Source organism: Danio rerio, chromosome 13 (assembly GCF_049306965.1).
Source record: "Danio rerio strain Tuebingen ecotype United States chromosome 13, GRCz12tu, whole genome shotgun sequence".
Taxonomy (NCBI): Eukaryota; Metazoa; Chordata; class Actinopteri; order Cypriniformes; family Danionidae; genus Danio; species Danio rerio.
In genome coordinates this window covers 52734611-52750000 of record NC_133188.1, presented here as the reverse complement: position 1 = coordinate 52750000, position 15390 = coordinate 52734611, and the positions used below count along the sequence as shown (strand labels likewise).

The 15390-nt window shown below is 36.7% G+C and overlaps 1 protein-coding gene across 14 annotated transcripts in view; it reads right to left on the bottom strand.

Moving 5' to 3' along the window:
- Nucleotides 1-15390, bottom strand: part of LOC100331556 (signal induced proliferation associated 1 like 2) — an 823625-nt gene that overhangs the window by 571483 nt on the left and 236752 nt on the right. For 4 of the 14 annotated variants that reach the window (XM_073920321.1, XM_073920323.1, XM_073920322.1 and 1 more), the window contains one exon: nucleotides 7035-7229. The exons of 5 other annotated variants lie outside the window; for them this stretch is intronic. In XM_073920321.1, the coding sequence (XP_073776422.1) occupies nucleotides 7035-7229 (195 nt within the window). Of the gene's footprint in view, nucleotides 1-905; nucleotides 960-7034; nucleotides 7230-15390 lie in introns of all 14 variants that reach the window. 5 more of the 14 variants (XM_073920327.1, XM_073920325.1, XM_073920328.1 and 2 more) reach the window with 2 other exon arrangements.

The window sequence follows — 15390 nt, the reverse complement described above, 5'->3', positions numbered from 1 at the left end:
TACAGTACTGTAAAAATACTCAAAAAGGTCTATATCAACGTTTTCAACCAATTTTATTTTATTAGATGACATAGACCTTTTTGAGTATTTTTACAGTACTGTACAATACAAGCTAGGGATGCACAATACTGGTCAAATATGCAATGTTGTTGATTGTTGCAATTAATGAAATTGGTATTTTATTTGGTAAATCTAAATGTGCTAATTCACATCTTTCACATCCATAATGGACAGATGTCACAAGCTTTTTCCACATAAATGTAAAAGATTTCAAATAAAAGAAAACAAATAACATTTGTTCTATAGAGAGCAACTCTGATCTTGTTAATTAGCATTATTTCTATTGGGTTGTGCAGTTGAATTCATGTTGTGCACTCTAAAATCGCATTATTTCTTTGGTCATATCTATAACGTATGCTTATTTCCCTCTTTCAAAAAATAAATAAAACTTTAAAGATCGTTATTTCTCTGATCATTTACCTGTGTAGTTAAAATATAAACAGATATTTCAATATGCCATTACTATAGACCAAGAGTGTCCAAACTCGGTCCCTGGGGTCTGGTGTCCTAGAGAGTTGAGCTCCAACCCTAATCAAACACACCTGAAGCAGCTAATCAAGCTCTTACTAGACATACTAGAAACTTTCTGGCAGGTGTGTTGAAGCAAGCTAAAGCTAAATTCAGCAGTACACCAGCCCTCCAGGACTGACTTTGGACACCCCTGCCATAGACATTCTCAGTGAATGTATGTTTCAAGTTTTTACAGCAGATGTCACATCCGCAATGCAGGAATTGCTCATTTCCAGTTGTAAACGGTGAGGAGAACACAAAGGTCAGGGGTCAGAGGGGAAAGTTCAGAGGGGAAAGTTCACCAATAGCGTGAGCACAAACATACACATATATACCTGGAGCGCTCGGACAGAGCCTTGAGAAGGAAACACAACAAGCTCTCGGCTCCACTGAGCGAGGAAAGTAGAAGAAACAGAACACAGTTAGCATCTGCTGAGGGTTCATAGTGTCAAAACACGCTGCAAATGGGAGAAAGGCTTCATTAGCAGCTACGATACATGTGAAGACTCCTCTGGAGGCTGCGTTACGCAATGTCAAATAAAGGCTGAGGTGGAATAAACAGGGAACGGAGGTGCTAAATGCATTACAAGACTTTTTCATGACAGCCTAGGAAACGCAGCTCAGACACATCATCAATCTGAGAAGCATTTAGGTGGAAATTTGCACTGAACAAAGAGACACTGCTGGAGAGATAGAGCTGCGAGTGTTATTCGGAGATTGAGGACATTCAAGTACACTAGTACAATAGTGAAGATAAGAAGAACACACCAAACCAAACTGGCCCACTAGAGGAGCAGTTTTAGGGTATTTAAGATCAAAAACTTTCATTTAGATTAGGAACATTACTAAAGGTAGAAACAACATGATGGATAGAACAATACAATGCTAGAATGATTGATAGAACTACAAATAGAATGAACGATAGATAGAACAAATAACAGACGGATGGACAGGCAGACAGATATATAGATAGACAGACAGACAGACAGACAGACAGACAGACAGACAGACAGATAGATAGATAGATAGATAGATAGATAGATAGATAGATAGATAGACAGACAGACAGACAGACAGACAGACAGACAGACAGACAGACAGACAGACAGACAGACAGACAGACAGACAGACAGACAGACAGACAGACAGATAGATAGATAGATAGATAGATAGATAGATAGATAGATAGATAGAGTAGACAGACAGACAGACAGACAGACAGACAGACAGACAGACAGACAGACAGACAGACAGACAGATAGATAGATAGATAGATAGATAGATAGATAGATAGATAGATAGATAGATAGATAGATAGATAGATAGATAGATAGATAGATAGATAGATAGATAGATAGATAGAGTAGACAGACAGACAGACAGACAGACAGACAGACAGACAGACAGACAGATAGATAGATAGATAGATAGATAGATAGATAGATAGATAGATAGATAGATAGATAGATAGATAGATAGATAGATAGATAGATAGATAGATGATAGACAGACAGACAGACAGACAGACAGACAGACAGACAGACAGATAGATAGATAGATAGATAGATAGATAGATAGATAGATAGATAGATAGATAGATAGATAGATAGATAGATAGATAGATAGATAGATAGATAGATGATAGACAGACAGACAGACAGACAGACAGACAGACAGACAGACAGACAGACAGACAGACAGACAGATAGATAGATAGATAGATAGATAGATGATAGACAGACAGACAGACAGACAGACAGACAGACAGACAGACAGACAGACAGACAGACAGACAGACAGACAGACAGACAGATAGATAGATAGATAGATAGATAGATAGATAGATAGATAGATAGATAGATAGAGTAGACAGACAGACAGACAGACAGACAGACAGACAGACAGACAGACAGACAGACAGACAGACAGATAGATAGATAGATAGATAGATAGATAGATAGATAGATAGATAGATAGATAGAGTAGACAGACAGACAGACAGACAGACAGACAGACAGACAGATAGATAGATAGATAGATAGATAGATAGATAGATAGATAGATAGATAGATAGATAGATAGATAGATAGATAGATGATAGACAGACAGACAGACAGACAGACAGACAGACAGACAGACAGACAGACAGACAGACAGACAGACAGACAGACAGATAGATAGATAGATAGATAGATAGATAGATAGATAGATAGATAGATAGATAGATAGATAGATAGATAGATAGATAGATAGAGTAGACAGACATATAGATAGACAGACAGACTGAATGGATTCATATAACAGTCTTTTTCCTGGTCACATCAGCGTAATAAAAACATCTCCACAGAAAACATCTCCACCATGACTCTTCCTAAAAAGAAAAAAGAAAAACTCAAACAGTAAAGTAAAGGCGTCTCAATCGCTTGGCCTGCAGGATCCATTGAGAGTTCAGTAATAAAATCTGATGTTCAGTGCGGAACGGTACAGTCCACAGGGAGCGCACATCATCAAGCTAATCGATAATGAGGAGAGACACATGCCAACTATATTACGTCAGCACCTTTACAGAGCAGATGTAGTGCAGAAGAGCAACTCCATGCAAACGTCAACCTTCCCATTATCTCTGTCAATGTTTTCAAACAATAATCTCCAGTGCTTAATATATAAATGAATAATTTCCAGAACAAAACCAGGAAATAAAAGTTACCGTGACCGACACCCACCACACAATTTCAATTTTCCCAAACATGATGTTCAGTTTTCTTGGAACAAGCGGTTAGTGAAAAAAGGGGTTATAAACTCTTATAGCAAAAAAAGGGTTATAAGCGGCTATAGCAAATAAATCTTTTTCACTACAACCAATTATAATATATTTTTAACCCCCTTTTTTGCAGCTATAACCACTTAAAAAAGTTTTTTTCCCACTATAACCACTAATGACCTTTTATAATCCCTTTTTACTATAACTGCTCATAACCCCTTTTTTTGCAACTATAACCACTTATAATAGTTTTTTTTCCACTATAGTTGCTTATAACCCTTTAAAATCACTTTTTTTACTATAACCATGTATAACCCATTTTTTCCTCGTTATAACTGCTTATAACCCCTTATAATAGCTTTATTTTCACTATAACTCTTTTTTCCTCGATATAACCGCTTGTAATTTTTTTTGCTACAGCCGCTTATAACCCCTTATTTGCAGTTATAACCCGTTATAATTATTTTCCCCCACTATAACCGCTTATAATCCCTCATAATTGATTTTTTCACTATAACCGCTTATAACCCCTTTTTGAAGCTATAACCACTTATAATTATTTTTCCCCATCATAACCAATTATAACCCCTTATAATAGCTTTTTTTTACTATAACCACTTATAACCCCCTTTTTTGCAGCTATAACCGCTTATAATCTTTCTTCCACTTATAATCGCTTATAATCATTTTTATTTCACTATAATCGCTTTATTTTCACTATAACCATTTATAACACATTTTTCCTTGCTATAACCACTTATAATTAACTGTTTTAGCTATAACCGCTTTAACTCCTTTTTTCGCTATAACCGCTTATAATTGCTTTTTTTTGCTTTAACTGATTATAATCGTTTTTTCCCCCCGATACAAGATGAAAAGAGCGATTATAAGCAGTTAAAGTGAAAAAATGGCTAATAGGCAGTTATAGCAAAAAAACAGTTTATAGGGTTTTATAAAAAAAAGGGGGGGTTATAAGCGGTTATAGTGAAAATAAAAAGCAATTATAAGCAGTAGTAGCAAAAAATAAAGGGTTTTATAGGGGGGGAAAGCGATTATAAACAGTTTTAAAAAATGGGTTATAAACGGTTATAAGCTGTTGTAGCAAAAAATTTATTACAAGTGGTTAAAGCAGAAAAAAGGGGTTAAAAGCAGTTATAGTGAAAAAAGGGTTATAAACAGTTATAGTGAAAATAAAGCAATTTTAAGCAGTCATAGCATAAAAAGGGTTAGAATAGTGAAAAAAGTGATTATACGTGGTTCTAGCAGAAAAAAAGCGATTATAAGTGGTTCTAGCGAAAGAAAAAACGGGTAATAATTGGTTATAGGGTAAAAAGGGAAAATAAGCTGTTATAGCAGAATTTTTTTTTATAAACGGTTATAGAGGAAAACGGGTTATAAAAGGTTATAGCAGAATAAAGGAGGTTATAAGCTTTATTTCTTATACGTAGTGCAGTTTATTTAACTGAATTTCTACTAAGACTGTAAACTCACTAACTTTTTTGGTCACATCCACAATGGATGTTAATTTCCTGTGGTTAGTTTTTGTTGGAAAATATACACAATATAATGTTAACATATAATTTCTTTGTTAATGTATATGGTGTTTTTTTACTGCAAATGTCACATCCATAACGCTGGAATTGCTCACTTCCATCAAGCCCTGTTAATCTACCCAAGGTTCATTCCAGGCCTCCACGATGCTCAGATCGATAGAGGAAAGATTCACTTTGATCTCTAACCCACTGCACTCAGTTTTTTCTCGTCCTTGAAAACTGCAATTGCTCTACGATTGTGCCGCAGGAGAGATTAATTGGATAAAAAGAAGTGAGAGACCTTCGCCGGTGGCTAAATTCAGCCTTGGAATAGATTGGTCTCTCCTGGCCTTTTAAACCAGACGCTTAATGAGTCACAGGCTTGGAGGGCGAGATTAAATTTAATCAAATCTCAGGCACAACCTAATTGTTCGCATTAGGATATTACAATACGACTCATTTAAAACAGAACTTACATCTGAGTGCTTTACACGCTCGGGAGATTCTGAGGTCTCCGAGTATGTAGTAATGGCCAATAGTTTTAAATCAATTAAACAACAAATAACTGTAATATCGAGTGTTTTAAAGGGATAGTTCAACCAAAAATTTGACTATTTACTCACTCCCATTTAAGTTCATAAGTTTCTTTTCTCTGTTGAACACTAAAGATACTCTGAAGAAAGCTTCAATAGTAGGAGAAACAAATACAATAGGAATCAATGGTTACAAGTTTTCAGGATTGTTCAAAATACCTTTTCTAGTATTCAACAGAAGACAAAAGTTCATAAAGGTATGGAACCCCTTGAAGGTGGAGTAAATAGTAAGAATCATTTTGTTCGTACAACAGATCAAAGAAACCCATAATTGATGAGTAAATGATGACTGACACAGGCTCATTCTGAAAACGTAGGCCCATGGACGTTTCTGGAGACCGCGAAATACGTCCCGGGAGGTATACATTTTTGCAGTTTTTATATTTCGCGAATCCGCGAGAGGCAGCTGTGTGTGCTTTTTTCGCATCTCAAATATCTCTCGTGAGTGCCGTTCGTGCCCATGCTGTTCTTGCGTAAACCCACCAGAGGCCACTGTCGCTGGGTGACCGGCCAATCGATGGCCCCTCCCCCTCCCTCCCTGAACCTTGCAGGTTTGTGCGTCATCCGGAGTGTCTGTTTTGTCACGTGATAATAAAGACACTGAGAAGGATCCAAAATGCAAGTAAAAGTTTTTTTGACACAGTCAGAATAAACTTAACAGGACAGGGAAATGAGCAAGGTCACGAGGAATATAGCGCTGTAGCAAACAGACAGACGAATCGGGTCCAGCAGCCACTCCTCACAGTCCTGAGCACAGACAGACAAACATGAGCAAACATAACGAACTGACAAGGAAACATAGAAGCGTTGCCCAGATATAGACACGGTAATGAACTTAAGCTGGCGAGCTTATCGAAACAGCTGAGTACCGTCATAACACGTGACTATAACAAATACACGTGGACAACTTAAACAAATCAAACCCACGTGACAAAACAGACACTCCGGAAGATGCACAAACCTGCAACCGTGAAAGAACCCAACCGATTTTACCGATTGACCCGCCCGCCCACTCACTTTCCCTAAACCCAACTGACGGTATAGAAAAGCTGTCCAGAAAAAAGAAAAGCCCTCGTCTGATTTTTTACCACGTTTTAGGATTTTACCACATCCTCACCCTGTTATTCACTCATTCGTTTTATTTTTTGGATTCTGTTTTTGTCTTGGCTAATTTCTGGAACCGCTCTTCCCAGGACTCGAACCCGCTCGTCATTGTCGTGGTTAACTCCTTCTCTGCGTCTCAAGTCCGCCGACGTACACGACGAGCTAAATGAACAAACTGGTTGTGGCGGGAGAGCCCTATACATGGAGGTAAGAGATCAGCCGGTGAGCGTCTAAAGGAACGGCGTCATACCGGCCCGTAGAGTTCACTTAAAAAATGAAATGCAGCCATACGTACCTCTGGCTACGTAATTCGAGTTCTCCAGAATCGTCCACGGGAATACGTTTTCAGAATGAGCCTGGTTGGAACTTTAATAAGTGAACTATCTTTTTAATGCTAGTTTTAGTGGCCTAAACAATCAACTCCCGAATCAACCAATCACACAAGCTGATGCATCTTATTCCACACACACTCACCCATACTCTGACAGAATGGGGGGCTCGTCCGGGATGGGTTTGTCATCTGTCCTCTTATGTTGGCTGTGTGTGTGCAGGTCAATGCTGGGCCCGGGCTCCTGGCTACTGTAGGGGGCGCTCTGGGCTTCCGGGCATTCAGCACGGGATGTGATCTGAGAGCTGTGGGGTAACGAGCTGCCGGAGTGGTGGGAGCCACTAGCCGGCGCACATGGGGTAGAGGTGAGACTCAACCATCAGGACAATATGAACTGACTTGTGTTACTGTTTAATTTAAGCACTGGTAGTTTGATGAAGGGAAATGAAATCATTTTTGCACAATATTTATTATTTAAGGTTCATATAGACCAGGGGTGAACAAACTCGGTCCTAGAAGGCCAGTGTCCTGCAATCTAGCTTTAACCCCAATTAAACACATCAGAACAAGCTAATCAAGTTCTATCTAGGTATACTAGAAACTTCCAGGCAAGTTTTAGCTAAACTCTAATTCTAACGCTGCTTAAAAGCTGCTATGTGCTACATTGTAATAAAATGCTGTGTTCAACGCAATTGATTTGGATAACATTAAAAAAATATGATCTATCTATCATCTATCTATCTATCTATCTATCTATCTATCTATCTATCTATCTATCTATCTATCTATCTATCTATCTATCTATCTATCTATCTATCTATCTATCTATCTATCTATCTATCTATCTATCTAAATTTTCACAGTGTGTCTGATAATATTTTTTCTTCTGGAGAAAGACTTATTTGTTTTATTTCAGCTAGAATGAAAGAAGTTTTTAATTTTTTATTAACCATTTTAAGGCCAACCTATTAGGCCCTTAAGTCTTCAGAACAAACAATTGGTATAAAATAACTTGCCTAATTACCTTAACTTGACTAGTTAACCTAATTAACCTAGTTAAGCCTTTAAATGTCACTTTAAGCCAGGGGTCACCAAACTTGTTCCTGGAGGGCCGGAGTCCTGCAGATCTTAGCTCCAACCCTAACCAAGCACACCTGAACAGCTAATCAAGGTCTTATATGCATACTTTTAAACTATTATGTTTAAAAATGTGTGCAAATATATCATATCATATCATATATATATATATATATATATATATATATATATATATATATATATATATATATATATATATATATATATATATATATATATATATATATATATATATATATATATATGCGTGTCTGTGTGATGTATGTAAAATTTGGCCCGGGACAACGGTTTGTTTTTTTTTGCATCTGGCCCTCGGCCCAAAAAGTTTGGACACCCCTGCCCTAAAGTTTCAAATATTAGGGATAGGAAGCTCACAACAAGTATTAGAGTTAGGGATGTAACGGTATCAGAATTTCACGGTACGGTAATACCTCGGTATGAATGTCACGGTACGGTATTTATTGAATCATTTACAGGAAAAAACAAAACTTATGAAAATACTCCAAAAAAGTGCCAAAAGTGTCAATGACATACAAATTAGTCATCTATCTGTAAGCTTTGAAACAGGAACTTCAATTTTAATAACAAAAAATTATTAAACCATGTAAAAAAATAAAGTTTCAATTTAGTATTGTTGAAAACTCATCACATTCAACATTTAATCACACTCAGCCCATCTACCCAGATGAGAGCTCTGCTAGTCGGACTTCTCATCAAGCATCTCCCGCTGGATCTAATCTCACTATATTTATTAAACAGGATATTTCATTTATCTTGTTGTCTTTATCTAACGACATATTCCCTGACTTTGGGCATTGGAATCTATTACTTGTTCTCAGGTAACGTGTTTTGGCTGAGCGCAAAGATAAGTTAATGGTTAATGTAAGCACGTACATTCTGTATATTGACTGATCGCCTTTATTTCCTATAATGTATAAACTTATTGTATGTTATACTTTTAAAATGGCCATTATCGATTCTTAAAACTGATACTCAGCAAAAGAGAGGCTGTGTTTCGTATTTTCACTGAAATTGAAAGGAGGCAGTTGTTATCGGCTCCGTTTTGTTATAAATATACACACAGTGAAGATGACGCTCATGCAGCACGGCGCCTCAACATTTCTGCTGTCTAAGTTGCTAATATTAAAATGAAAATAGGCAGTTCCTTAAATCATGTTTACATTTTATTGTTGAGAAAGTGAAACAACGAAGCCAGGGTGATGTGAATGAAGTTATAAAGTACACTGTTCCCTTTGAAGATTTACCCGTGTCCTCGGTATAATCTGCTTTTCCATATCAAACTGAGAAGAAGAGACTGCAGCCTTGATCAAACTTGCGAAGTCTGAACTTACACGGAGATAATGCAGGACTGAACTGTGCGTGTAAAGCAGGTCGCACACCAGAAGCGACGCTCGGCGGCGCGCCGCGCAGCGCCATGTATTTTAGAATTCTAATCATAGGTTTCTATCAGGATACACACACCGGCGCCGCAAGTCGACGGCTGTCGGCGGCGTCCGGCGACGGGTCAGGACGCAGTTCATTTTTCAGCCGCGCCACAGAGCGCCATCTGATTAGTTTCATGTTAAATATCATTCGAATGTGCGCGTCTGGTGTGCGATACTTTAATCTGTCATGTACGCGCCGTGTCGCGGCGCCGAGCGGCGCTTCTGGTGTGCGACCTACTTTAGAGTTTTCCAGCTCTTTTCATCCCCGCTTCTAGCAGCACACTCCATTTCCGCATTACTGGATCTGTAGCGACAACAGACCGCAAGGGATGATGGTCAAGCATGGGCTGATGGCAATTGTAGTTTTCGTTACCTCCCGTTCGCTTCATTCGCCTGAGCAAATTTTCTCAGAAGACCTATAGATTTACCGAGTCATGCGACTTCGGTAATATCGAAAAAAATTAATATTGCGGTATGACGGTATTTACAATACCGTTACATCCCTAATTAGAGTCATTTTCAAACAAGTTTTCAAGTCATTTAACTCAAGTCCAAGTCAAGTCTCAAGTCACGACAGTCAAGTCGAGTCTTTTTTGGATATTTGTCAAGCAAGTCTCAAGTCCTAAATTTTGTGACTTAAATCTGACTTGAGTCAAGTCATGTGATTTGAGTCCCCCATCTCTGATAGGAACCAAATGAAAGACAGCGGTTCTGGCACGTGACAAACATTTTCAAAGCAGAACATCTGACTTCAGCATTGTTTTTCAGATGAACAAGAATGTTACCTGAGCATGTTTCTGAAATATCGGCAAACATATTATGGTGTTTTTATGCTTTAGAAGAGTCAAACACTTACATCAGCACCTTTGAGTTAACTTACTAGAGTTTAAGAATTGTGTTGTTTCAGCTCATATTAAATAAGTAGTTTAAACAAACAGCAAAACTCTTTTTTTTTTTTTTTATGTCATTAGTTTTCCAATAGTAAGCAATATAAACATTTTTATCTTCCCCTTACTAAGAAAATCTCTGGTTTCAGATGATGAGAAAGTAGTCTGAAAAATGAAAAGACAAAAATTTATTTTAAGGAAAAGCTTTTTAAAAATTTTATTTTTTTTTAATCTTAAGTACATTTGAGTAACCGAAAGAATCTTTAGTGAGTATCAGTGGATGTTAAAGATTCTACATGAAATAAGATGGGAAATCAGGTGTATTGAGGCCACTTAAAGCTCTTCAGGACAGTGGCCCTCCAGGACAGAGTTTTTCCACCCTTATTCTACAGTAATTAGATCAATAGTCATTCACTGTGCTTTAATTCTAGAAATGACCCCCTGGGCTCCCGTTTCAGATACAGAGGGTGTATTCGGCATTGACAGCTCTCCGTTCGGGCATCTTTGGACAAGCATTCACAGGACAAGCAAGCATGTGCTCAACAACACACACATCAGAACTGACAACAGCCAAAAGCAGGAACCTGACCTTTCTACAACAACATGACAGCTGCCATTCTCTCCGCTCCTTCTCCAAGACACTTCTTACCATTTTATGCCTTTTACATAACAGGTTATGCTTAAAAGGGTTTTACGTCTTCTAAAAATAAAATGCTGTACTTCTCAAACCTCACTTATCCATGCATTCGTTCAGAAAATGACAAGAACACTCTGAACAGACTGTAAGGGTAGGTAATTTGACAACCTGGATTATAATTTCCCCCAATTGCTCTGCAGTGCAAAACAAAGCACTTCACTGTATGTACAGAAAATAACCTGCATTTAAGTTACAAGCAATTTCCCCCCTAAAAACGTCTTATTATCCTAAGTTATCACAATTGCATGTTCTCCGCAACCATCCTGGATATTGCAAATAATAACTTCAGACAATGTACCTTTCTTAAAGGAATAGTTCATCAAAAAAATGAAAATTACCCTGTAGTTTACTCGCCCTCAAGCCGTCCTCGGTTTATATTACTTTTTTTCTGTTGGACTAACACAGTTGGAGTAGTTTTACATTACATCCATGCTGTAAACTTACAAAAACAAGTAAATATGTTGTCAAACGAACCCATACGCAGCCCGGGGGTTAATGCATGTCTTATGAAGCAGACCTGTAATAATCCTAATTTAAAAATTCTAATCACTGACCTCCGGGTACATTAGCATTATATCATGTGGCTGTATATCTGGTGTGTTAAGGCCCCTGACCGAGTGCCTTAGTGTCCTACCAGTGATGATATACAGCCATAGCGCACTGCTAGAGTGTGATATTGTGTTTATACACCAGTTCTACGGCATAATCGTGTATATAAAAAAACAAAATCAAACACGGAGAGTCTAAAAACCCTTTTGTAAGAGGAACTACTTTCGGTAACACTTTAGAATAACTATTCGTCTAACTAGTTAATAGACCATTAATAAACTGTTAGTTAACAAGTTATAAATGACTTGTTAAATAAAAGTTAATAGTTTTTTAATTATTTATAACTGTGCCTTATAGATGGCTAATAGATAACTTACAAGCTGTTAGTTAACAAGTTGTAAATGACTTCTTTACTGTATTTTAATGATTTATAACTATACCTAATCAATTAGTAATAGATCATGAACAAGCTGTTAGTAAATTACTTAATAAAGACTTGTTAAGTATCAGTTAATAGTGTATATATGTTATTGGGACGTTATTCTAAAGTTGCAGCTATTCTTCATTTATTAACTGTTAGTAAATGAGGAATAGTTGAAACTTTAGAATAACATCCCAATAACATGCTTAAGCTAATAACTAACACTTAACTATTATATTTGCTCACACTTTACAGATCAGTTGTTCACCATTTAATAACACCAGTGAAACTTTTTTATTAGACCACTGGTGTAATTTTACATTTTTATTTATTTTGTTTTCATGTTGCATATCATGGGTTTGTATTCTTGCATACTGTTGTACTGCCATGTGATGGTTCAGTATGTGTGTTTCTATACATTAAACACAACGTTTAACATGTAATCTGTGGAGTTTCTTTGGTAAAACACAGCACACAGAAAAGCCTATAAGTGGAACAAGGTTTAGAAACAAACATTTTATATTTTAAATATTACATCAAACTTCTGTAGCTTGAACTTATTCCATCCATTTGCAGTTCTACAAAGATTCTCTGGTATTAGTAGATGGTTAACAAACGATAAACAACTCTCGTCTGTAAAGTGTGAGCAAATATAATAGTTAAGTGTTAGTTATTAGCTTAAGCATGTTATTGGGATGTTATTCTAAAGTTGCAACTATTCCTCATTTACTAAAAGTTAATAAATGAAAAATAGCTGCAACTTTAGAATAACGTCCCAATAACATATACACACCATAACTGATACTTAACAAGTCTTTATTAAGTAATTTACTAACTTGTTACTACTTGTTCATGATCTTTTAATAATTTATGAGGCATAGTTAGAAATCATTAAAATACAGTTAAGAAGTCATTTACAACTTGTCAACTAACGGCTTGTAAGTTATCCATTGCTCATCTATAAGGCACAGTTGTAAATAATTAAACTATTAACTTTTATTTAACAAGTCATTTAAAATTTGTTAACTAACAGTTTATTTATGGTCTATTAACTAGTTATAACGGATAGTTATTCTAAAGTGTTACCCTACTTTCTTCCACCATTCATTTGCAGCTGACATCAGAACAGGAGAAACCGCTGCTACTTCACAAACGTCACTTTAGAGCTAGCGTTTGAATGATTCTCTAGCGTAATGTCTAAAGTGAAGACAAAACAGCTGATTTTGCTCACATTTTAAGATTACAAGGCTGAACAGCATGAAATGCCATCAGTCTACAGAGATTTCCCAGTATTTCTCTGTTGCAATCAAGAGATCACAATTATTAACCCCGAAAAAGCCAAAGCAAAGCAAACATTAGCAGATTACAGTGGTATAAATACAGCACTACAGCATACAAGAGAGAGAGATCAACTTAGAATGTTTCTTACATGTTTTAGAATGATTTGATCAGCTGTAGTTTGAAATTTAAGCGGAGTTTTTCTCCCCTAAGAACTTATTATGCAGTCTCTGGCGCCATCTTGAGGCAGACCGTCAACCATTTTTGCGCTGCTCAGTATGACAGGTTGATGGCCGCCAACTCACTGAACCTCCGAAATTATAAATATTTAAAATAGGCACTATCTATATAAATAAACTGCACAGTTGTAATCTAAGCCACTACATTCTCACCTAAATAAAAGCCTCAAAAGTACATGATGTTGTCCAACAGCTGCATTATTTGTCAAACTGTAGTGAGTTTATTGATTTGCCGTCACACTATGTGGGCGGAGAAACACACAAGAGTGAAGAGGCTGTAGGAGTTTTGAAAGTGCAGAATATCGCACAGCTTTCAGCCAATCAGATTTACAAACCAGACAGAACTGTTGTATAATTACATATATGATGCGTGACGCAGATTTGCAGCATTTTAATAATTAATATATTGTATAAAATTAAACAGTAATGCCAAGCCAATTAGTTTTCTACTTCATCGCAATGTACTTTTGGTAAAAAAAAAACAAACAAACTGTGGTTACGTGGTTTCAGGAGTCTCTATGAATATAAATATGTCACGCATTAAACATTTTATATGTTATTCATGCATAATATCCATTTGGCTGTTGGTGATTGGAGATTATAATTTAAAGAGGACCTATTATGCAAAAATTTATTTTATAAGGGGTTTAACACAGTTGTATGGCAGCAGTGTGTGAATATAGTTAGTCTCTAATGATAAAAATAATAATTTTATTATTTATGAATCACACTTGAGGAAAAAAAGCCTGGAGAATCAGTCAGCCTTTGTACGCGTCATCAGAGGGGGAAAGCCCCGCCCACTAAAGACCATCTTGCCCTCATTAGCATAGGACGTTAGTCTTGTTTTTTAATCTGCCACTATGCTGACATGCAGGCATTTGTAGCTCCGCCCTCTTTTGAAAAGAGCACAATCTCATTTACATTTAAAGCGACAGTCACCAAAACACCACAATTATGATCAAAGCCTAAAAGGGTCCCTTTTAGAGAGTTAGAAAACATTATTTGCATAGAATTTGAGCTGAAATTTCATACACACTCTAGGGACATCAGAGACTTATTTTACGTCTTGTAAAAAAGGGCATAACAGGTGGCCTTAAAAAAAAAAAAAAAAGTTACATAAACCCATGTATCTTTTTTTGTTATCTCTGAAAGATGTTCCAGCAAAGCCAGCAAATGAGTATCTGCTATTCTCATCTATGAGGTGATCGGAAACAACATTCCCTATTTGCCCATCTCGATCGCTATGCTTGTAAAATAGTATACACTACTGCCTATTGTGTAAACTATATATAAACAATATATTTATATAAATATAATGATGACAAGGTAAAACATTAATAACATAAACATCCGTCGTAACCATGTATGGTTTGCTACTGCCTAGATCGTATGAGCTGAACTCGGTGTCCTAAAACGTGTGCGGATCTGCAGCTGGATATTATTGGAATTGATTGACAGGCACATATTTACATGTCTCCATAGTAACGCATGACATATCCACAGAACAGGGTTCGCAAAGAAACAGACTTAAAGATCTGTTCAACTCTCAGCTGCACCTTAAAAATGAGTTTTACAAGATGTTTTTAAAACAGAGCATGTTTATAATAAAGACATAGATGTTATTCGAGAGTCTATGCAAAAACTGTGTGTGTGTGTACTTTGAAGTTTGTAATGGCATTTGTGTGTGACTCATTGCAGAAAACAATGCATCTTTTTTTTCCGAATAAACTCCACCACAGATATATCAAATAAACGTACTTGCGATATTTGACTCATAAACTCATCAACTGAATCTGCTTCATCCATGTTTAACTCTTTCACTGACTGCTGTTTATCTAAATTGATGCAGTAGGAATGGTGGACTGGGGATAACCAGCTCATTTGCATT